The sequence below is a fragment of the Grus americana genome, chromosome 1, assembly GCF_028858705.1.
Source record: "Grus americana isolate bGruAme1 chromosome 1, bGruAme1.mat, whole genome shotgun sequence".
Classification (NCBI taxonomy): domain Eukaryota; kingdom Metazoa; phylum Chordata; class Aves; order Gruiformes; family Gruidae; genus Grus; species Grus americana.
Genome location: NC_072852.1, coordinates 216,494,387 through 216,518,935, shown reverse-complemented (window position 1 = coordinate 216,518,935; position 24,549 = coordinate 216,494,387). Strand labels below are relative to the sequence as shown.

Sequence of the window (24,549 nt, the reverse complement as noted above, 5' to 3'; positions counted from 1 at the left end):
TATTTTTGTATATATCTATATCCATGCTCCCTTTGAGATGTGCCGAAATTTGCAGTAACAGGATGAAAAATAAGATGCTTATGTCCAGGGCTTGCCTGCAGTTCTGGAAAATTGGGAGGCAGAGGTGGGGAGTAACTAAGTCTTGCACGCTGTGTGAGAGAGGACCTGCAGACCATGTGGGTGCTTGCTGAAGTATGCAGTGCTGGTGGCCAGTATGCAGTGCTGGTGACCAGTATGCAGCACTGGTGGCCAGTATGCAGCTTTACTCCAGCCCTAAGTCAGAGTAATGCAGCATCCTGGCTCCTCCCTTGCGGGTAGTTTTTTGCAAATAAGAGTTATCAATGTCTATGATGATATTTGAGGGCTATCAGACCCAATTCCCATTGCATTTTCCCTATTTCACTGGGATCTTTTTTTTTTATGGTTTTATGATTCTGATTTAAAGAACGCTGAGTTTCAGAGGTTTTGTATCAGGCTTTCAATATGAGGAAATCCAGAGGGCCGTTGGCATTGCAGCACTGTACTTTTAAGCGAGGGCGTTGTGTCAGAGTGCCCAAATGAGGTGGTTCTGTGCACAGGCATAGCTTTCCAAATGACCTGTACTAATTAATTTACCCACAGCGGTCCGTATTCTGGCCTACAGCTGCTTCCCTCCCTGCATAGGAAAGCAGCCTTCTAAATTAAAAGCAACTGCTCCAAGTTCAGCCCCGGCTGCTGCAGTTTCTGAAGGGTTCAGCCAACTTGAGCAGACGATTACAGCCTGCTGCGCTGCTCCGTGGGCAGCACATGTGAGCAGAAAGACAGAGTTTATATCACTATGGAAGAGTTAAAATGAGGGAGTCTGAGTTATCTTTTATTTTCACTATTTGCCTGCGCCAGCCCAGGGGTGACAGGTTGTCTTTATTTCTCTGCACAAGCCTTGCAAACCGCTGCTGTTAAGACCGACCTCTGAAAAAGTACATGAACTTTTCCCAAAGTTTCAGTGAAGATTGTGCAGTCACAGAGATGTTACTGACTGTAGTTTGCAAACTCAGCACCAGCTTGCTTTTCCTTTTCACCCTGCAGCAATACTGTATATTTAAGTGAACTTCTGTTTGCAAGGTGTTCAATACCATTTCTTGAATTCAGGGCACAACAAATGAATGGGATCCTTCAAAAACAGTTGGGCATAAACAGTTTATAAATGATCATATCGCTCGGAAAAACGAGGTCAGTGGTAGTCCAGATAAGCAAACACCTAGTTTCATTGGCCATTAGGTAATTGCGATGGTTAATTGTTCATACTGTTGCCTGTGGAGCTGCCTTTGTTGTGCAGTCTTGGTAGAGTGATCAAATACATCCTTCACTTGCTTCCCCAGCATTTTTATATAAATATATATCCCATCTAGCCTTGTAAAAGTATTTAGTAAAAATCAGGAGGAAGTCATTCACTGCTGAGTCAACTTGAACTTGGAAGCAATACACGCTCTGTTGATGGGTTAAAAGTGCAACTCAAGGGAGAAGATGGAAGCTCCCCTAAAATACACCACAAATCAGGACCTGGTGTGGCTGAATCCTGCTAAACGCTGATCTGGGATACGTTCTTTGAATTGCAGAAGTACGCTAGATGGTTTGTAGTGTGCGTATGTGACCACAGATAAGGACACAAGTTGCACAACGGAGCGATAACTTTAATGCTTTGCTTTATGCCCACGCTTTCTATTCTGAGAAGTGCCTTTGCTTTTTTCCCAGCAAGTTTACACATTCTTCACCAATACAGCATGGTACAAAGAGGATGGAGGTTTGCATCTGCCTTCCTGGATTGCAGAAGGTACCAACTTCAATTCGCTCTTTGACGTGCCGCAGAATGACACAATGAAGGTTTTTTGGGTTTTTTTTTTTTTTTCCGCTTGATCTGAGGTTATATAATGATGTTTTTGCCTCAGTGTAGCGAGGTGTTTAAATAGGTGCTCAACTCGATGCACGGTGGCGTTTAAATGGATTTAAGCCTTGCTGAATTTAGGTGCTTTCAGCACCGAAGCTCTTAGAATTCGTAAAATAAATAGGTATGTTGAATACAATACGTATTACTTAAAATAAGGGGGGGGAAAGAAAATCTCTATTAACTGGCAACACAAAGCCATCCTCAGTGAAAGCAGTTGAAACATCTTTGTGGATTTAAATACAAATAGTCCTGGGTGACAATCCCTGTATCTGACAAGGCTGTATATAAAAAGGCTCCTCTGGCGAGCTGCCAGTGCCTAAACGTTGCTGAGGCTTCTGCTCTTATCTTAGCCGGGAGGGAAAAAATGTGACAGGAAAACGTTTGAGGAGGAAGAGAGAGTTCAGGAGTGGTCTGAGGGCGATAGAATGAAATTAAAATAGAGATGCTTATGCCAGGAAAGCGTATGGAGTCACTGAATAACCTCTTCAGAGAAGTGGAAACTCCATTGGTTTGGCCATTTCACTTGGAAACAAAAAAACCCCTAAGAAATAATTTAACTTTTGTAAGAATCTAGGCTATTTCTCTCTTATGGAAGACACAGAAGATACTTTAAGCCATCTTTAAATTCCCTAAAAATTGAAATTACCTACAATGTTGCATTCATCTTAGTATAAAAGTGTAATGGGTTTCTTCTTTTCTCAATTGCTGGCAGGCTGGTACAAATAAATTTTTTTCCTTGATTTTCCAATTTTACTTTTGAAATTACTAGCGTAAGACTCTCAGAAGCTGAAAATTCACCGTTTATGGCAGAAAAGAAGCAGCTGCAGTAGCTGTGCATGGTTCCCGTCTAGTACCAAGCTGATGCGCCTCTCTTCTACCCAGGGAAGGCTGCTCTGAAGGAAAAAAAAAAAAAAAAAAAAAACCAGATTATTTCGGAGTCTGTATCAGGTTGTAGCGATGCGAGTGGAGATGCAGTTAATAATCCAGCAAGGACTGCAGCGAAGCGGCTGCGTTTGTTTCCTACGAGCCCCCAAGAGCGGAGAAGCGGAGCTTTGTCCTGGGGACCTGGGCTGCATACAAATCACCTTCTGCGCTGGAAACCGCTGCTCCTCCCTTGGGCCATCTCACCGCTGATGCTTCCAGGCTACAGCTCATTGTCTTCCCCTTTCCATTGTCTTAGGGGATGGAAGGAAACGTGGTGAGACGTAGATCATTCTGTAAGTGCCCAGAAAGTTTAATTAATTAGACCTGTAATTGATGAGAATCGTATTGTTTAAGCTGATGGGGGGATCTGAGGATGTCAGGTTGGAGAGAACGGAATACAAAGTAGGAGTGTTTGGTGGTCACTGCATGTCTTTCTCTTACAGGAAAGAGAAACAAATTTTGCTGAAATGCATATAATTGACCAAATACTTAAAAAGAATACCCAGCAGTATGCCATTATACATAATAATGCATGGCTTTGGTAAATCACTGTCTGTCATCAGTTTTTAAAAAGCATTATAAAAGCGGGAAAAGGAGGCGCGGGAGAGGTGATAGAACTTGTGCAGGGTTGCTCACTGGGTCACCATCAGATGAAGGAGACTGCAGGTCCCGGTTTCATCTCCGCATCTCAGGAAAGCGAACGCTGAGATGCTGTCAACACATCCAGACCTACGGTAACAGCCTAATATCACCAAGCTACAAAAATTCAGAGATTTACTGCTTGAAGCTGTTTTAATTACGTGAGTTCTTAGCTTGCCTCGACTGCAAAATAAAATGGATTGTTACAGACTACTTTTACCTGGGTTTTTTTTTTTTACACTGTTGAGCGTTGCCTCCTTAGGAAACGATGAAACGTTGCTGCTGTCGACGAGTTTCTCTGATGTTTTGCTTTCTGAACAGTGAGAAAGCGCTCTGTCATTTTGGGCCTCCTTAACTTATGACTCAGTCAGAGACTGAGGATGGAGGTAATGAGAACTAACGAAGTGATTAACATCTGGAGCGCAACCAGGGCTGGAAAAAACGCTGGCATTTTCATATTCTGCATTTTCTTCCTTTACTTACAGCGAATCCATTTATTTTATATGAATTTACAGAGGAAAGTTCACCTGCGGGACATTTAGCCATTTTTCTGTATTCATGAAGTAAGCCTAAACCATATTATTTTTTTTTATTTTTTAGTATATAACTGGAACACTTGACATTCTGTTCATCAGACATAACGAAATACTGTCAAGTCTCAGTCTCCTTCGGGTGACCTCCCCGGATTAGGCTAGAAGATCCAAGCTGGCTGCGTGCAGTCATTCTGAGTCCAGATAACCTGAATTTAGTCTTCTGGAAAGATCCGTGCTGCTCCTGGGACAGGCTGGGGTAGCTCTGGAGCATCTGCTGGGACTCATCCCTGCAGGGACAACCTTGGTGGATCCATCCCCATTGATGAACCGCCGCTGAGCTCTGACCTCGGTTCAGGTTACTGATGCTTTTTAGGACTCATTATTTATGTGGTTTGGGTTTGTTTTTTGCTTTTTTTCCATGGTATCTCAGCCCTCCCATTTTTTATGGGGAATAGAGAATTGGCTGTGGGTTAATCTGAAGTAAACGGCTATGGCGCTGCCGTAAGTACAAGCAGAATTTGGTCTTCGGACTTTCTGGACCTCTCAACGTGTATTTCCAAGTCTGAGCCTTCATCCTTAATTAAAATATGAAGTATTCTTGAAAATCATCTTACGACACCTGTAGAAACGCAGCCATGGCAGCTTCAGACACTTCATACATAACTGGCTCAATTTTACATCTCTCTTCTGCTCTGTGTGCCGAAGGAAATGAAGCGTATACCATTTTCTTGAGTACATACATATGCACGTACGTGAGTGTCGGTGCGTGTCTCTCCACCTTGCCCATAGTAACTTTTGATCCCGTTAGCTAGTTTCGTCCACATTTGTAAAGAAAAAAAAAATCTAAAAAAAAACCCCCACCAAATTAATTCAGTTTAATGAATATAGCTGAGATTTAAACATGTTTGTGCTCTCTGCGAGCTGTGGTGTTAGCAGAGATTTCACTGGAGAGCATGTATGAGAACAGAGTGCGTTCATAAACACACAAACTCGGAGAAAACATTCAGCTAAAATCTACACCTTATTGATACATTTTATTTTAAAAAGATGTTTTGGTAGTTTTTTTGCTCGCGGAATGATTTATTCTACAAATATAAGGGCCAGCTGTTAAACACCTCAGATGCAATAAAACTGAGACTCTGCTAGAGCAACACAGTTAAAACTGACGAATAAACCTCAAAAAGGTTATTTTATTCTGGTAAGCGCCGAGGCTGTCCTGCCTCTTCCCGTTGACCAGAGTAATCCAAGTAAAAGACACATTTCCAGATCAGTTTGCAGTGGTGGCTCTGACCCACAAAGGGAAACTTCAATTTCTGGCATTAACCTGGTCTGTGCCTTCCTCAGTTTTCTGTGCAAAGCTGAGGACGTTTATTTTTGTTAGGTAATACTATGCCGAGATGATGCTACTTGCCTTCAGCTGGTTCTTGTTTCGGAAGGCATTAAAAAAAGGAAAAAAAAAAAAAATTGTTCCAGCTCTCTTTTACTGTTCAGCGTAATTGTTTTCAAGTCCTTGAGATTTGTACCACTGTGAAGAACAATAGGAAATCGCAAGTGAGAAAATGTTCGCCAATGATCACAGGGAAGAAACATTTTTATCTATAGTTAGGTGGAAATAACAGCGCTTACAGATCTGGAAGTAGGTGTTGTGATTCAACGCACAACCATCCATCTGCCTTGTCTTCACCTCAGCAAACATCCAGCTGTTTTCTGGCGTTTTGAAAGCGAACTATAAAATAAGATTTTTCTGGCAGAGAGCAGAATAAGGAGGAGCCCTGCCCTCCTCTTCATCAAACCGCCTGTCCCCGGGGCGCCTGTTTGCTTTGCAAAATCAGAAAGCGTGCAAAGACGAAGCGTGGAAAACAAGTGCCTGCAGCAAAAATGAAACCCTGTGAGATGGAGACTCGGGAGCAAAAGCTCGCCCGGACGGGGCTTCGGTGTGATTTTCCAGCGATCGCCTTACAGACGGTTCTATAGATCCGATTTTTTTTTTTTTCTCCACTTTCTGTCAGCAACACGCAGCCACGAGCAGACGCGTTGCTTTCTAAGCTTCAGCTGCACCCCGGAGATGTTTTCTTTTCCGTTTCTAATCTGATCTAAGGACCTTTTTTTTTTTTTTTTCCCCTCAAAAAAAGATACTGCTTCTCTTGGAAATTTGCAGAGAGGGAAATAAATAAATAAATAAATAAATAATAAAAAAGTTGTAATGGCTCCTATATATAAAACATCAGCCAGGCCCAGGGCTCCGCTCGCGGCGCTGGCGGCCGTTGGGTCGGCGGTTGTTCTGCTCCCAGACGCGTTAACCGCAGGGACCAAACGCACCCCGAAGGGGTGGCGAGCGTGGCTTTCGGGCGTGGATTTTATGATGACCTTATTGTTTGCGCGGGAGCGTGGCTGACTACAGCGCTACGCAACCCCGCTGCGTAACGGGGTTCAGAAAAGCTGGAAACGGCCAAATGACGTCAGGGCTGATGTCAACCACTGCCAGATTTCTTTGCAGAACCCGCGGTCAGCCGTTAACGCCTAAAGTTTAGGGGTACGGGGGATGAGTTTAAACCACGCCGCGCCTGCAGCGGTTCCACGCAGAGGCGGTGCAGCGCAGCCCCGGCGCCGACGGAGAACGCGGGCGGGTTTTTGTCCCCTCTCGCCGCCCGTACCCGGCCGCTGGGCCATGGCGGGACGGCCGGCGGCGCTTCCCACCGCGTCGACAACGCCGAGAGGACTACAACTCCCAGGCGTGCCCTGCGCCTCCGCGCATGCGCGACGCGCTGCCCCCGCGCCATCTTGGTACTCCTTCCATCTCCTCACTCGCGAAGGGTGGTGCTGGGGGGGGTGTGGGGACTACAACTCCCGGCGTGCTTCGCGGCGGTCGCGCATGGGCAGTGTGTCCCGCCGCCATCTTGGTCCGGGGAAGCGCTGCCGCCGCCGCCGCTGCTAAACAAACCCGAGAGCGGCACCGGGGGGGGAGGAGGGGCTCTGCCGCCGAGGAGCCTTTCGATGTGCCAGGCACGGCCGGGCAGGTGGGTCCCGCTCTCCGGCAGCGCCGCCGCGTCTCCCCGCCTTGCCCCGGGCGCTTCCCCTCGGGGAGAGGGGCAGCTCCCCTTCCCCGGACGGCGGGGACCCGCCGCCCCCTCACGGGCCCGGGCCCGGGCCCGCGGGCAGCGCCCCGTCCCCCGCCTGCAGGCTGCCGGCGCTGCCCCTCCTCCCGGCGAGAGGAAGCAGCGGCCGCCGCCCGCCCGCTCGCTCGCTCTCCCTCCCTCCCTCCCTCCCTCCCTCCCTCCTGCCGACGGGGGCCCCCGGGGCGGCCGCCCCCGAGCCCGACGAGGATCCGGCGCCTCTGGCTCCCGCCGGTCCCCCGCGCCGAGAGTCGGGGAGTCCCCGGGTGGCGGCTGCCTCCGGGTGCCCTTGTGGGAGAGCCTCCCTCTTTCCAGCCCCGCTTTGGAAGGTGCGACGGCGCCGGGGCTTTTGTTCCCGGTGCCCCCCCCCCGCTGTGCCGTTCCCTGCCCGGGGAGCGCAGCGCGGCCGCGGGCTGGCACAAGCCGGCTCGCCCCGCTCCCCTCCGGCTCCTCTTTTTCCTTTATTATCCTGCTTGCAACGGGCAGATGCGCACTCGTTCCCCGCCACCCCCGAAATCTCGCCGAGATGCGATCGGGCGAGGGGGTGTTCCCGTGTTTGGGTTTTTTTGGGGGCTGGTGTTGGTACGTGGAAAGCAAATTTTCACGGTGTTTTTGCCATTCTGTCATATAATAGGCTAATGCTAAATGCATTCCCCGGGGGGAAGGGGGGGCGTGCGGTTAGCTGGAAGAGTTCTTATAATAGGTGCTCTGTGCATAAAGAGAGGGAGGAGACTTGAACATCAATTCGGAGAGCTTTTCGGCGTGAAAAAAGGGTTCGAGAAGGAGATAGGAAACTCGGCAGAAAGGCTTGGATGATGGACTTGAGCAAGAGAGTGTAGGAAGTCCGTGCCCTTGTGAAACTGCTGAATTCCTGCATGGCAAAGCATGCCATTACAGAGGTTGGAGCAGGGATGGGAGCGAATGTGTCGGTGGAGTTGTGAGCAGGCTGAGGAGAGTTTACATTCATCGGCTAGGGAAATCGATAAATGATGGACTGGCACTTACTGCATTTATATTCCTTTTTCAGTGAGGCTGAGCTCTGTGGGAGCGGAAACACAAGGGAAAGATGCCTGTGGTGTGGCCAACTCTTCTGGATCTCAGCAGAGATGAATGCAAGAGGATCCTTCGCAAACTGGGTACAGTAAGATACAATTTGTGGGTCTGTATGTTTGCACTTTTAAGATTTGCCTGCCCGCTGCTTCCATGAAATACTTTAATACATCTACAGGCAACTTACAAGTCATTTCCTGAATTTTGCATGTGTCATTGGTTTGACAGCCCTGGCTTAGAATGATGTTTGGCAGACGCTCTCTGCCTGACAAAAATGCGTGGAGCAGAATTGTTTTGGTTTGGTAGAATCTCTCATGGATGTCCTGGTCCCTCTCTGCCTCGATGTTGCAGTGTTGCATTGCTGTTGTGTTTACGATTATTAACATGCAACGGGATACTTTGTGAGAGGAGGATCTTCGTTTGTCTTTCAGTTTTGTATTAGACGCCTTTCTGTACCCAAAAAGTCATGGAACCCTGGTTTAATTGACACAGTGGGACTGAGTTCAAATAGTATAGGTAGTATAGTAAAGACTCAAAACAGGAGAAAAAAATTGTGATGGTTTGTGATTTGCTGTTACACAAATTATCAGGGAAGTGTGAAAGCAATGTTCCCTTTCAACTGTCATAACAGCAGGCACTTTTTGCATTGTTTCAAACATATTTCAATATCTGAGACCCCTACTCAATAGATACATATCAGGAGACTTTTTTTTGCACTCTGTCCTTGTAAATACATGCATACAAGGAGACATGCTTTTGTATTTTGGAAGGTAGTAAAAATATTTGCTCTTTTCTTGCATGCACTTTTGGCTACCACAGGAGAGGGAATCCTTTGTTAGTCCATTGATCTGATCTTGTGCAGTCATTTTTGAGTTCTCAGACTGAATTTCTTTTTATTTAGTGAAGGATTTTTTGCCAGTTAAATGATGTGTGGGATTAGAGGGGAAAAAAACGCTAAGATTTCTTTTCAGACTTTCTTCTGAGGAGCATAATCTGAGAGATGATGTCAGGAAGAAAGTTGAGACTCGCTCTAACTTCCTGTGACAGTCAAGTTGCAGCTTTTCTTGTTGTCGTTTTACTTGAATGTTAAAAGATGATGTACTCTACTTCTTAACTATGCCAAGGTTCTCATACATTATGAAGCCATACGCTTTATTTGCTGAGAGTTGAGAATTTATTTTCCCTCGCTTTGCCCTTTTTATTTCATTTCTTGGCAATCTGGGATTTGTGTTCTGTTGAAACAGACATTGATGCAGATGTTGCACACAACATTGCAACTAAGCTGTACATCCATTAAGGTGACAGCCCTAGGTCTTAAACAAGGCTCAAGAAGTACAAAAACTAGGAGAAAGTGCAGGATGCTGAAAGATTTGGACCAGATCTGTGCTACTAAATTTTGTTAACGTAGCTCTGCTGGCTAGGAGTGTGGAAAAAAAAAAAAAAACAACTTCCAGCCCAGCTGACGGTGGTGTGCTGGCAGAACCCTGCTGGTGCAGCTGAGCCAAACAGAACTGCAGCTACACCTCCTTCAATGACATAACCTAGGCTGACAGGGAAAAAAAAATAAATAAAAAAAATTAAAAAAAAATTTTTTTTTTGCTGGCATAAGCTGTGTCCCCACAAGGGGGCCCTGCCAGCGTAACGGAGGATCAGAGCCTGTAGCAATCCTTTCTCCTCTAGGGTAGAGGAGCTCTCAGTTTAAATAGACGCAACGCAAGACTGGAGGGGGAAGGAGCACGGGCAGTGGGAGCAAATAGCTGTCTAACCGTCATATCCAGCAATATGCCTCTGCTTGATAGCGTTCTGCTTTTCCAGCTCTCAGCCCAACATCTTATTTGGTTGACTGTTCAGCAGTTGTGGGGTACTCTGTAATGGGTGGAATGCGTCCTGAGGTATGCAGTACCTAGTGTTGTTCTGCGGCATTCGTGGCTTATAACTGAGTAAGGGGATGATGGTAGCATCTTACACTTGAAATAATGGTGTTTATTTGTGTAAACCTGTTTTGGCCATTTGATGTGTTTCATGTTGGAAAAAGAGTGCACCAGTTAGTGATTGCTACATAGACAGAAGGGTGAGGAAGCTAGTTATAGCTATTCCGCAATCTTGACTGGCTTCCAAAAGGTTAGGATGTGCATTTTTAAAGCTCTAATGTAAATGATCTCTATTAAAAATGCAGACAGAAAAAAAAATAAAATCTATCCTTGCTAAATAATTATAAGGTTGTATCTGAGAATTACTTTATGTTGTTAACAGAGGAAAATAATTAGTATCTTAAATATTGTAACAAGGTTGTCTAAATAAATGTTGATATTAGTAATAACCATTCCATTAATTAGCAAATGTTTTGTAACTGAAGCCGTAAATGCTTCTGTAGGTCACTCAGCATCCCTGTGCAGGCTTCATAGTTAACCAAAGTGACTCCGCTTTGTGTTTTGTCTGTTTAATCAGGACAGAAGAGCAGGACTTCTTTTCAGCACAATTAATTGATTTGATTTGTAAATTATTTCTTTGGAATCATAGAATCCCAGACTGGTTTGGGTTGGAAGGGACCTCCCAGCCCATCTAGGTCCACCCCCCTGCCATGGGCAGGGACACCCTCCACTAGCCCAGCTTGCCCAAAGCCCCATCCAACCTGGCCTTCAACGCTGCCAGGGAGCCAGGGGCAGCCACAGCTTCTCGGGGCAACCTGTGCCAGGGCCTCAGCACCCTCACAGGGAAGGATTTCTGCCTCACATCTCATCTCCATCTGCCCTCCTGCAGCTTCAGGCCATTCCCCTTGGCCTGTCACTCCCTGCCCTTGTCACCAGTCCCTCTCCAGCTTTCCTGGAGCCCCTGTAGGGACTGGAAGGGGCTCTAAGGTCTCCCCGCAGCCTTCTGTTCTCCAGGCTGAACAAGCCCAACTCTCTCAGCCTGTCTCCAGAGCAGAGGTGCTCCAGCCCTCGCATCATCTCCGTGGCCTCCTCTGGACTCACTCCAACAGCTCCATGTCCTTCTTGTCCTGGGGACCCCCGAGCTGGAGTAGAGGGGCAGAATCCCCTCCCTCGACCTGCTGGTCACGGTGCTGGGGATGCAGCCCAGGACACAGTTGGCTTTCTGGGCTGCAGGCGCACGTTGCTGGGTCACATTGAGCTTCTCATCCCCCAACACCCCCAAGTCCTTCTCCTCAGGGCTGCTCTCCATCCATTTCCCACCCAGACTGTAGTTGTGCTTGGCATTGCCCTGACCCATGTGCAGGACCTTGCACTTGGCCTTGTTGAACTTCATGTGGTTCACATGGGCCCACTTCTCAAGCCTGTCCAGGTCCCTCTGGATGGCATCCCTTCCCTCCAGTGTGTCGACCGCACCACACAGTTTGGTGTCGGCAAACTTGCTGAGGGTGCACTCAATCCCACTGTCCATGTCATCGACAAAGATGTTAAACAGTGCCAGTCCCGGTACCGACCCCTGAGGAACACCACTTGTCACCGTTCTCCACTTGGACACTGAGCCGTTGACCACAACTCTTTGAGTGCGACCACACAGCCAATGCCTTATCCACCGAGTGGTCCATCCATCAAATCCATGTCTCTCCAGTTTAGAGACAAGGATGTCGTGCGGGACAGTGTCAAATGCTTTGCACAAGTCCAGGTAGATGACATCAGTTGCACTTCCTTTAGCCACCAATGCTGTCGCCCCATCATAGAAGGCCACCAAATTTGTGAGGCATGGTTTGCCCTTAGTGAAGCCACGTTGGCTGTCACCAGTCACTTCCTTATCTCCATGTGCCTGAGCACAGTTTCCAGGAGGATCTGCTCCATGGTCTTGCCAGGCACAGAGGTGAGACTGACCGGCCTGTAGCTCCCCGGGTCTTTCTTTTTTCCCTGTTTAAAAATGGGGGTTATGTTTCCCCTTTTCCAGTCAGTGGGAACTTCACTGGACAGTTGCTCTGTATTCCTCCCAGGCTATCTGCCCCTGCTTCTACCCTTGCAGAGGGTGGAATCTAAGGGCAATCTTGATCTGAAAGCTTTGCAGAATAGCATCAGTCTTTTCTTTTACAGCAGACTTCAGATGTATTAGGTTTTGGCCTGCCCCTTTTATTCTTGCTTTTTGTTAACTGGCATCTGTGGTGGGGTTGCTTTGGCTGGCTGCTAAAATGAGGGTGCCAAATGAAAGGCACCTATGTAAGTCTTGAAAGAATTTCTATTTCTAGTTTAAATCAGGAGTGTCAGTAAGGTTTCTGTAAATCGTGGTAAGCTTAGAATAGCAAGTCATTCTCTGGCAAATTAGCAGACTCCATTATTTGCATTAGTTGTTTTTTTCACCCTGCTTAGTAGGACAAAACTCAGAAGTTTGAGTAGCCTTTACCTATTCTATTTTTTTGAAACACTGATGGTGTGATGTTTACATAGGTCACCTGGAATTATAAATTTACAGTAAATCAGAATTGTGTTTTTGTGAGTTAATCTTTGTGATGGCTTTACATTTAAGAGTAGCTGGATTGTTTCTTTTGTGCTGAGCAGGTTTAATTCAGTGTGTCGCATTCTTTTCAGAACCAAGCACTTGTACATATCAAGTAAATGGGCATAAAAGATTATGATGACTGTATTTAACAAACTAGAGCTGATGTTCTCCATGCTAATTAAAGAAAAGTGTTGGGGAAAAATCAGTTGCTTTTCTGAGAATGTATTCTTTCTCAAGCCAAGCTTTTTCATGCAACTTTTAATAATGATATGTTTTAAAGATTATTTTTTTTCTCCTGCTTCTAGAGAATTCTGAGCTACTCTCCAAATTTGTGGACTGTATCTTCAAGCTTTCTGGCTGAACTGTCGATTCAGAGAGAGCTTGAAATATTTGGTTGGGTTTATAAACTAGATAATCCTCTGTGATGATACAATTGTTTCATAGAAGAGCTGTACGCTGCAGAGTAATTGACTGAGAGAGTTCTAAACCATCAGTCTCTCTTGAAAAGCACTAAATAATTGAAAGACATGTTCCTTTTAATGATTTTGAAAATTAATAGAATACTGTCAGTAATACTGAAAATAACCTTTTTTTTTTTTCTCCCCTTTGCTGTGAGTGTTAAATAGAAATAATATTTGTTCTAATTCTTCAGAACTGGAGGCGTACGCAGGTGTCATCAGTGCCTTACGTGCACAGGGAGACCTTACGAAAGAGAAGAAGGATCTTCTTGGAGAACTCTCTAAAGTGCTTAGGTAACCCTGACCTTTTTAAAATAAGAACCGATGACCTGTTTTTTTTTTTTCTGGTATCGCGTGCTTTTTCTATCACTAGTCTCACAAAGCAAATCTTAGTTTAGAGAAGTAATTCTCCATCTTGTGGGGGTTTGATTCCTATTCTGCTTTGAGTTTTTAGTAAGGAAAACAACTGTGTGTCTGTGGTTGGAGCTTTACTGTTTTGTTGGTGTTTGGGAGATACCGAGTGTCAGAATCGTTACAGGTAGCTCATGAGTGTATGCTAGCTTGGAGTTTCATCAAGGTAGGACCTCAAGGTCTTTGGGCCTGAGTTACATCCAGAAAGAACGCTGTGTGTTCTGTGCAAATTTTTCTACTGTGTGCTTTAAATTTATTGCTCTCATTAGGAGGTTGGATTCTAGAAGTTTTGCAGGGGTACCCTATGAACAGTAACATTTTTTTTTATTCTTCAGTAATATTTTTGAACGATAATACATTCATTCTTTCTCACTGTGATAGAAGAAGTTAAGTGACAATCTCTTAAATGTAAATGCCTGTTCCCTTTTGTCTCTTGAGTGGATTATTCATAAGTTTCATTTTAGCTAGAAGTTTTAGATAAATGTTCATGTCTCTGTCTGACTAAAATATATTGCTATTTTTTTTAATAGTATTTCAACAGAGCGACATCGTGCTGAAGTTCGGAGAGCAGTAAATGATGAACGACTGACGACTATTGCACACAAGTAAGTTATAGGTCATTTTCTGCGTGATTTCCAAAGGTACCCTTTGGAAAATCCATTATGCCTTAACTGTATGATAGAACTTTGAAGATTGATGGTGTTTTAAAGTAAAGTAGTTGAAACAGTGTATGGATGAAGGAATTACTTTATCAGGGAACTAGAAACTGTTATTTAGTACTGTTGTATTTTGGATCTGAAGGCATCCCATTCACTGTACAAGTACAATATTAAAAACAGTCTTTTGTCTTGAAGAGCTTTCTGTAAGATAGACCAGAAGAAAGAGTAGAGAAAATACAGAAATCCATAAGCAGGATGAATATGTTTGTTTTATTATTTTTTGTTTTCTTTTTAATTTTATTTAAATCTGTTTGGAAAGGTTATATGAAGAGGGACTTAACTACATAGAAAGACAAAGGGAGGGAAAAAGGTGGCAGAGATTAGTGGAAAACAGTGTATCAGCACAGAGGGGGGAAAAATGGTCAGAGCAAAAAGAACCGCAGCAAGCTAAGTGATTACATCAGTGTCCACTGTTCTCTGCTTGATGCAGCTGCTGTGCTGGCATCATCTGGGCTGGTTACTCCTTGCGTTTGCTTTCGCAAGCTCCACATGGTTTTGAGAGGTGGAGAGGAGCAAGAGGGCAAGCGCCTACACATTTTTGATAAATACTTAACAGTAAAAACTGTTTTTAAACAGAGCTGGATTGCGAGTGTCTATTTTTTTTTGTTTTTCTGTGCTACAACCATTGATTTTTAAGTTTTACTATGGTAGCTTAGGTGTTACAGGGAGGAAAAAAAAAATCATATAAATAGGCCGTTTGGAATTAGCAATTGTCTGATCCAAGACTTGCCAAAATCAGCATGCTCTTTTAGTGCTGCAGAAGGGCATTTAACATTTTAGTGCTTTAATGTTCAAGCTTAAAGAGTTAGAAACAGATTGTTTACCAAAGAACACCACCTTCCTTACACTTCTTTAAAGAAAGGGGAAAAAATAATGATAAATAAGTATTTAATTGTCAAATCAGGATTCTTTTCTTGAATCGAGTTTCCTTTTTAAGTAGTAGTTCTGTTTTTAGCATTTTACAGAACAAGCATAAAGTTTGTCCTGAGGTGTTGAGCTTCAAACAGATGAGATACTATAATCCAGACAAGATGCAATTGTGAAGTACTGCATCTCTTTATTTTTCCTGTGGTAAATTCTTTGCAAGTGATGGTTGGTAATACAGAATTTGACTTAAATAATTTTCTAACTCGTTAGAAAGGCAGGCTTTGCTATGTGCGACATTTGTAGTCTTATTTTTGATTTTTAAAACGTGTTTTTACCTCAGCTGATGCAGCTCTGCTCATAGTATTTGAATATGTATGAAGAATGCCGAAGCGTATCAGGATTTAACAACAGAGCAGATCCTCTGCATTTTACAGGCTAATTTATGATAGCTTTTGCTGCAACTTGCTTGCAACAGTTCACGTGAGAAGTTGTTTTTCAGAATATATTAATACATTGAATGGGTTGATTTGTTTAAAAACATAACAGCATTGAAAAATAATTTGCAGTTTTGGTTTTGCTGATTTGACAAATGACTCATATAAAACAGTCATAAACAAACACTTCATCTAGATAAGAATGTTTTCTGGACCCATTCTAGTTTGTGTGTAAGTAGTAAGATTAAGAGAAAATGAGAGTAGCAGGCTGGTTACAGTTGAGGAAGATGCACAGGGTGTATTTAAATAATTTCATGTTCTGTTACCCTGTTTGGAACTACTTTAATAAGTCTGAGAAACTTTTCTGCTCAGGTAAAACAAGATTTGCATTAGAAGCTGAGGGTTTTCCCCATAACATAATCAATTTCAATAGTCTTTTATGAAATCTATTGGATATCTAGGTATTTTTGTCATCCAGAAGTAGAGAATGTAGCAACTACCTGAATAGTAACCAATCTAACGATGGGCTTTTGAATGTGACATCGACAGACCTCTGGCCCTTTAAGGGCTCTGTAAAACAAACAGTAAAAGAAGAAGCAACACTTAAAGTCTCTATGGGAGGATTTCTACATTGGGTCGGAAAAGCGTAAGGGCTTTCATGAAATAAAGTTGAAGATGTCTTTAGAAACTGACTTTTAGACTTTCACTGTTGAAAAAAGGCACCTAAATGCGTACTGAGTATTTTGGAAACCCGGCAGAATACTTACAGAATGTGCATTTCTGTTTAGTATGTCTGGACCAAATAGCTCTTCAGAATGGTCTATAGAAGGTCGTCGACTGGTGCCACTGATGCCACGGCTTGTTCCACAAACAGCTTTTACTGTTACCGCTAATGCTGTTGCCAATGCAGCTGTTCAGCACAACGCATCTCTTCCAGTTCCTGCAGAAACTGGAAACAAAGAAGGTGAGAGAAAGCCAAGATTGTACTACAGCCTATGGGAATATAAAAATAATGTCGCGGTATAGATCGTTATCTTAGATTTTAAGTGTTAGATTTAAAAAAAAAATAATCTGAATCTTTCTTACTGAATCTTTTCTTATTGTAGAGTCTCCTTGTCTGGAGATATTCAAAACCCGCCTGGATGCCATCCTGTGCAGAGTGCTTTAAGTGATCCTGCTCTAGCAGGGCGGTTGGAATAGATGATCTCTAGAGGTCCCTTCCAACCCCTAGCAATCTGTGAATCTGTGAACAGAAATATGAAAAAATGTTTGGTTTTTTTTAAAGATGCCTTTGCAGCATCTGCAGCATAAATCTGACAACTTTGTGTTAGTGAGCACGCTAGCAACTGAAGTAAAAAACCCCAAATTGCCAGGAAATGTGGGGGAATTTCACTGGTTAACTTAAGCTCTGTAAACTATAAAAACTTGGACTGATGGCTTAAGATTTTGTGAAGTTCTTCAAGTGATGAAAGATGTTTCAGAACACTTTAGGAACGTAAGTGGGTTTTGGTGAAAGTCAAGAACATTTTGTTGTTTTGTTGGTTTTTTTTTATTTCAGAATAAACATACCAAGTTAACAAGTTAAGAAATTGTTTTCTGCTTTCCCTGTGCCTTTTAAATAATGGTAGTACACATTCCATCTCACTTGGCTGAATAGGCTTGAATTATGCTTCATGCAACTAGAGAATGTGTAACACTTCTTAAAATAGGCTGGTTTATTCTGGTTTTATAAGAAATACTGGATCATGGTACTATTGCTTATAAGCAACAGTTTAAAAAAAAGCTTATTAGCAAAATCAGTTTTTCATTACTGAAGGAATATTTTGGTTTCTTCAACCGATGTACCATTGAGGAGAGGCACTAGCTATTTTCTGTCAATTGCCAGTCTAGATACGGTCATTTACAGAAAAGCAAAAAGGTTGAAATACCAAATGAAAGCTAAAATTCAAAATAACAAATTGTAAAGTAAAACATCAGTTTAATAGAAATAAAAAATCTAGAATTGGCAGCACGGGTTTCTGGGGATGGGGGGAGGGGAGGTTAGATTTCTATGTTGTCTTTGAAGGCTGTTAATTCCATGGCCATGCTTAGGTCAAACTGGGGAGTATTCAACCGTAACAGGATTGCAGAGGCAAAGATGTGGATAATGACCCAATAAGTCTTTGGCTTCCATTTCAATTGTTAAAACAGTGATAGAATAATGGGATTCTGCACTTCAGTTATATGGAAGGTGTCTTTTCTCCTCTTCAGTGGTGGTTTGCTATTCCTACACAAGTACCACTTCAACCCCAACATCTACCCCTGTTCCAAGTGGCAGTGTAGCAACAGTGAAGTCCCCCAGACCCGCCAGTCCAGCCTCCAATGTAGTCGTCTTGCCAAGTGGAAGTACTGTTTACGTCAAAAGTAAGTGATACTAGCAACTGATTAACAAAAGGGAAAGAAAGGGACAGTCTTGTGGCTGAAGCATGGACTGAGTTAAACTCTCTGACCTTGGGCAAGTCATTTAATGCCTTTATGCCTTCGTTTAGTCTAAAGAATGAATTTATTGCTTCCCTTTTTCAGAGAAACTGTGTTCAGGATAAATCTGCTCACTGTAAAGTGCTGCAGGGAGCAGTAATGGCAAGGACAACAGGAGCAAAAAGTATTTTGAGAATCAAATGTAGGAATTGCTGTACATCAGTGGATTTCTAGTCCACCTTGTTCAGAACTTGTCTTTAAGGTGGCTCTGCTGGTTGCTTCTGCAGAAGACATTCCTCTTCCTTCTGCTCAAGTAATGCATAGTAGTCACTTGAGTTAGGAAGGGTCCCTCCTTTCCACTTTCGCAGCTGACCTAGACTTTTTTAGAATACAGTAGTTTGAGAAGCGTTTATATGCTTGCATTAACTATGTCTGGACACTTTGTCATTTATTTGGAAGCAAATTTTTATGAGGCATGTGTTCCTGGGCAACTGTGAAAACTCCATACAAAATCCCACCAGATACCCATCTTCATGTATTTAAATTTGGAAATCCAGGGCATAACATCTAGAAATAGTTTGGTTTTTTTTCTTGTCTCTCTCCCACTCTTCTTCTTTGGCTAATAAATCAGCTATTTCTAAAAGCAGAATATGTCCTCATACTTCTGCCCAGCTCATCAAAGGTAGTTTTATTTACTAATTAAAAATGTTTTCTTCAGTCCTTATTTGGTGTTTATCAAAATGCAGGTGACAAAGATTAATAGGGCAGTTGATAAGTGCCATCTTTATGCTTGCTGTGGATACCTTTAATATTTAAAAAAATATTTTAATCTTTATGCTATATGTGCATGTTTGTATAAACTTATAGCTAGTCAGAAATGTCACGTTATACGTAAATATAATGTTATGTGCAAACCACCGTCTTTAATGGTTATATCAGCCCATGGAACCCATTACATTAAGATTTTTCATTTTTCTGATTTAATACACTAATCACTCAGTTTAAAGATTCAGGAGAAAATGTTCTTAACCTCTTAAAAATTAAATTTAGACCTCTATTGAATTATTACATGGTAATGAGTGTAAAACTAGTCTAGACATATGATAGAGGGATGAAAGGTTCTCATTTTTATTCCATCCATCCCTAGGTCTCAATTTTTTCCGCACTTTGCGTGCTTCATTTTGTTTTTTTTTTTAAAAAAAAAAAAGGAATCGTGTGTCTTTCAGAATGTGTTGTATCAGTCACGTTAGTTTTAACAAACCTGCTTAAGAGCAAACTCAGGAGGCCTGAGTTATAGTCGTGACTTTGCCACTGATCTGTTGTGTGACCTCATCCAAGTCACAGTCTGATTGAGCCATTAACCTCTCTGTGCCTCTGCTTCCTTGCTTGTCAAGTGTGAGTTCTAGTCGGGCTGTGTTACCTTTTAGCTAAATGCTTGCAGAAAACTTTGTGCAAATGCAGCTTCTAACTTGAAATTACAGGAATAACATTCTAACAGAACCCCAGCAGTGAAAACAGGAGAAGAAATGAGCTGTACTTAATGTAAAATTGTGTTCTGCTAGTTTAATCTTACTTTCTTCTGTGGTGTTTGGGGTTGTTTTTTTGTGGGTGAGGACCGCAAAAAATAGCTTTCTCTTCGATATTTCTTGGTGACCCACCAAAATAACGGCTGTGTCCTAACATCCTAGCTGCATGTGGATTTTTGATTCAAATGGATTCTGAGGTTCTGAAATTCCTGCACGTTTTCAATGTGATTACTGACCTCACACTTACAAGCTTGTGTAGTGCACTCACAGTAATACTGTAAAGGCCTGTTCATAATAGACCTTAAAGCCATGTAACCAAATCTCTGCTGGAGCTCTCCTGGAGATCACTGCTAGGCTTTGTTCAGGGCCATAACGTACATTGTTGATTAGAGCTTTGAAATCCAGACTTGTAGATCCACGCTTCATCCATACTGCTGCAGCCAGCTAAAACTATTTTTCGGAGTTCAAAGCAAACTTAAAATAGAGCCTTTGCTTCTCTAGTTCAGTTTCCTGTCTTTGTGTGGATACAACTGTCAGCCTTCTGAAGTGTACCTGCAAATGAGCTGGTACTCAGACTAAGAGAGAATCCCATTTTTCAGAAATCACTTGGTGTGCTACTAGGCACTTTCTTGTTCCTGGTAATTCCTGCGTCTTCACTTTTCGAATGCCAGAATATTTAGTTATTTTAATTAGAGATTGACCGTAATTAGATCTTGACCCTAATTAGAGATTGCCTGCCAACCAAGTTTACTTGGGTTACCAGCAAGACCGCTTTTTGCCGTGACAGCGTTTTTTGTCTTTAAGCCTCAGGCATACAGAACAAGATCTTCAGTCTTACTCTGCATAGGGGGATTGCGTCTTTTCAGCTTATCTCTGTATTTTAAAATTGTCTAACACTGGCTAATTTGGTAACTGTAAATGCTACCCAATGGCTGTAGGAGATTTTCAAGGTTATTAAACTGTGTCTTTCTGTAATGTGTGCCGATTTATGAACTTACTGCCTACTCTGGAAAATTTCATATGGATTTAAGATCCATTAATCACACTGTTATCCTTTGCTCAGCTGAATATTGCAGCATGTATTTTTTTTATATATGTGCAGTAGGTGATTGTGAGGAAGAATGAACTCCTTTGAGGCCAAAATTCTTTTGTTTTTCATGGTTGTGTGTTAGGTGCTGTTTTATGCAACAGATATAAACCAAACAGGGCAGAAGCTGATGAAGTGAGGTTTGACCTTCATAGTTAAATTATTTCATTAAAAAAAAAAAAAAATCTCAAGATGCTATGTTGAGGTGAAAGGGAGAAGGGTGTAGTAATGATGAGCATGGCATGAAAGCAGGTACAAAGTTTGAAATCAGAGATGACTGCAGGAGGATAAACTTCAGTAGTCTGGTTGCTGTAAACAAAAAAACTAGCAACAACAACAACAGCATAGTGTAAAGTTTTACACTAAAATGTGCATGATGTTATCCCAACCTCTTTGTGTGTGTAGTCTCATTAGTCAAACTTCTGGAGACAGAATGACAACCCTGTACTGGCTCTTATGTTCTTTTAATCTCTTGGACTGAATGAAGTAACCCAGTAACTGAGTAGCTTGAGGTTTTTTAGGTCTTGTTTCTTTGCTTTATGGCACTGTAAGTGTGGTCTATGTCAAGGACCAAAACCATCTGTGATGTGATAGAGGTTAGTTGCGACCATAAGATGTAATTTATCCTTTATTTCTTTTTATCTTATTTGTAAGTGACTATAAGATTCAGCAAATTTGCTGTGTTTTAGAAAGCACTGAGGGCTGCAGATGGGGAAAATATAATTTAGAAAAAGTACTACTTTTCCAGGTGTCAGCTGCTCAGATGATGATGAAAAGCCCCGCAAAAGACGGCGAACGAATTCTTCTAGTTCTTCCCCTGTTCTCCTGAAAGAAGTCCCAAAGGCGGTGACTCCTGTCACTAAAACTATCACAGTGCCTGTAAGTGGCAGCCCCAAGATGAGTAATATAATGCAGAGCATTGCCAACTCCTTACCACCACACATGTCGCCTGTGAAAATAACCTTCACTAAGCCCTCAACGCAGACAACAAACACGACAACACAGAAGGTATGTGGGGGAAGCTGCCAAATGTTACTTTATTCTGGCTTTATCAATGAATAAGATGTGATGTTTGACTCTTCCTTTCTATGAACTGTCTGGCTGGTTTTTAAGGATTGCACTTGGGATAAAGTAATCCCTCTTTAAAACGAACAAAGAGAAAACCAAACTCTTGTATGAATTTAGTTCACCTGTGTGTGAAAGGACCTGGATTGACAGCCGTGGAGACTGAAGCCCTCTTTTTATCCACAGAACAGGTACAGCACAGGCAGCGGGAGTGCAAGCTTCCCCCAGACTGCCCCACCAATGTGCCTCAACCCTGACCTGAAGGGACCACTTCTAGGGATGAGAGGGGATTCAGTCTCCATGCTCATTCAATTCTTGGCCTCTCTGGTGAGACTGCCAACAAGGTTGCCAGTTAGTACCATTTGTGGTGTTGGGTTTTGTGATATGGACACTAGTCCACTGAGAACTGGATCACATAGGCCACTGAACAGCCTTCAGATGGTAACAACTATTGGTCAAAGGTAAACTTTCTTATTTCTATTTTCCTTATTTATAATTATTCTTTGCAGTAGTAGAATTCCAGGAGAGGTGGCATGGGCTTTCCCTTGCTAAGCCTTTTGTCTAGAGACTACTATTTTTGGGGGCTATAAAGCTTATTCTTGGAGCTGATCAAAGACTGGGGGACTTTATTTTCCTTTCAGTACCAGTGTGCCATTTATCATTCTACATAACAGTGTTACAGTGGTCAAAATCAGTTGTGTTATTTCAGCTGATTGTGCCCAGCTTTCACCAGAATGCAGTGCGTAGAAGAGGTTTTCTGTGTCGAAATTTTGTATTGGACTCAGATTTTATGTGCCTGATCTGTGGTACGACTATTTTCCCATGCTTTAGGAAGCATTTCAGATGTGTCTACTCTTTTGTTCTTAAGATTTTAACAAAAAGATTAATGGCTCAGATCAAGTTAATTCTTGGTACAGTTATTAATTAAGGCAGACTTGGGGGGGGTGGAGGTGTCTGTGGAATTAATTTGGCCTTGATACTGACAGACTGATGGTAGGCTGGCCACTAACACGCATTTTTTACCAACTGTGAGAGTTTGACTGTTGAGTTCAAACCTTCACAGAGTATTTGTTCTATTAGTCTTCTTAATTGTTTTATGACTCTTATTTGCATTAGCAGAGTTCCCATGTCCTGATTTTTGGAAACTTTAAAACCAAGGAAGATTAACTGAAGTAGCGTGCAATAAACAACTTGCTTTCTGGCCTCTTCCCATTTCAGAGCTCTTTGATGCTTTCATTTGATTCACTCTTCTTTAACAGTGTCCTCAATCAAATTTCATCCCTGGAGACACGTATAGAAGTCTGTGAGTGAGCATAAACCATCAAATAAAATGTCCTGCATTGAATGCAGCAAATCCACAGCTAGGATAGGGCTTAACGGACCCATTCCGTTGCTCTTGTTAGGCTCATCTTTTGTACGGGAAGAATTTTTTTGCCTTAAACCGCCATAGTGTTGTATTAAGTATGAGTGTTATATATCATAGTAGTTAAAGATGGAGTGTCTTAAATCTCCAAAAGGAAGAGAATGGACTGTTGATAGGGCCTTTTCTGCACTTGTGCATCTGCTTGGTCTGGCATGGAAATTATAGGGTTTGCTTTGCATAGTATTGTTTCTCTCTCTCACTAATCTGCAATGGTAGGAAAATCATCTCTTGTTTCATTAGGGAGCCACAGTAGTGTTTGTATCTGAACTTGTCACACTACCCTCTTTTGATGGATTTAGATATGCCAAAATACGTAACTGGATCATTTTGGTGGGAGAAATGCCTTTTAGTGGTTTTAAATGTCAGACTTGTTAGACTCAAATTGGAAATGTACTATTTTAAACAAGTGCAGTTGGATATGAGTGAAGTTGTTGGATATGAATGAAATTCTCCGTTTCTGCATGCCAGCTCTCTGATTGTTTTGACATTTTAGTAGGTTGGAGGAAGATTTGTCGTAACAACTAATAATGTCACAGCTCCAATTTCTGGATTCTCTTATTATAAAGTCCTCTGTCTAGGACACAGAAGGAATCTAGCTAGTGGAGCTTCTGGCAGTTAATGCCTTTATTTCTTCAGGGACTAGGTTTTGATGTCTCTCAAAATAGAGCTGACAGGACTAATTTCAGTGTATGTTAGGAATTAGTTTTTACCTGAACAATTAAAATCAATAACAAAAACAAACAAATTGCCTTTTTGTAAAGTATTTTTTTTTTAATCAGGCAATCTTTCTGCTGTAAAAGATGTGATGCAGTTTTGGTACCCATGATGAGGTTACTTTCATCATGTCAAAATTTGTGAGAAAATAGTATCTCAAAAGTATAATTGTTGTGATTTAAGCTTTAATACTTTTATTTTTTTACCTAAAAAATCTCTTTTCTGGATATACTTTATACATGAAGATCACTAAACTTTGTTCTGCTGTGTTAATTTTGAAAGAAGAAACAGAACAAGACCCAAACCTGCTTAGTCACAGGACAGCAATCATTGTTGCTTTACAAGATTTTTTTTCCTTGAGTGATTAAATAAAGTGTTATTAAGTGATAATCTCAGACTGATGTTTTTATCTCTGTCTTTGAATGAAGAGCAATAGTGTTCAGGTATTGTGATTACGCCCAGATTCTTTCTTCATATCTGTACTTACTTAGTTGAGATGCTGAACTTGCCCTGTTGAACTGTGGATTATATAGGAGGTTTAATGTGAATAATCTGCCTTTTTTAACTGCAAGTTGTCCTTTGATTGTATTCCTAAATTAGTTATCCTAGGTGGAATGGATCTGTCCCTAACATTTGAACACTTGGGAAGCGTTGCTGGTGTTGACTATTTAAGAAATGGAATAAAACTCCAGAGGCGCATCATAGGATCTCTTCACCTGCAAGCTTTGTACCAGAATCAAGCTGTGTCGTGTTCAGCTCGTCTGT

The 24,549-nt window shown here is 42.3% G+C and overlaps 1 protein-coding gene across 16 annotated transcripts in view; it reads left to right on the top strand.

Moving 5' to 3' along the window:
- The first annotated feature begins 6,905 nt into the window (after window positions 1-6,905).
- EMSY (EMSY transcriptional repressor, BRCA2 interacting) overlaps window positions 6,906-24,549 on the top strand; it is a 42,225-nt gene continuing 24,581 nt past the window's right edge. For 11 of the 16 annotated variants that reach the window (XM_054833752.1, XM_054833706.1, XM_054833688.1 and 8 more), the window contains exons 1-7: window positions 6,906-7,037; window positions 8,161-8,269; window positions 13,276-13,375; window positions 14,023-14,097; window positions 16,301-16,476; window positions 17,763-17,915; window positions 21,331-21,590. In XM_054833752.1, coding sequence (XP_054689727.1) covers window positions 8,200-8,269; window positions 13,276-13,375; window positions 14,023-14,097; window positions 16,301-16,476; window positions 17,763-17,915; window positions 21,331-21,590 — 834 coding nt within the window. In that variant the 5' untranslated portion in view covers window positions 6,906-7,037; window positions 8,161-8,199. Of the gene's footprint in view, window positions 7,038-8,160; window positions 8,275-13,275; window positions 13,376-14,022; window positions 14,098-16,300; window positions 16,477-17,762; window positions 17,916-21,330; window positions 21,591-24,549 lie in introns of all 16 variants that reach the window. The other 5 variants (XM_054833728.1, XM_054833747.1, XM_054833714.1 and 2 more) reach the window with 3 other exon arrangements.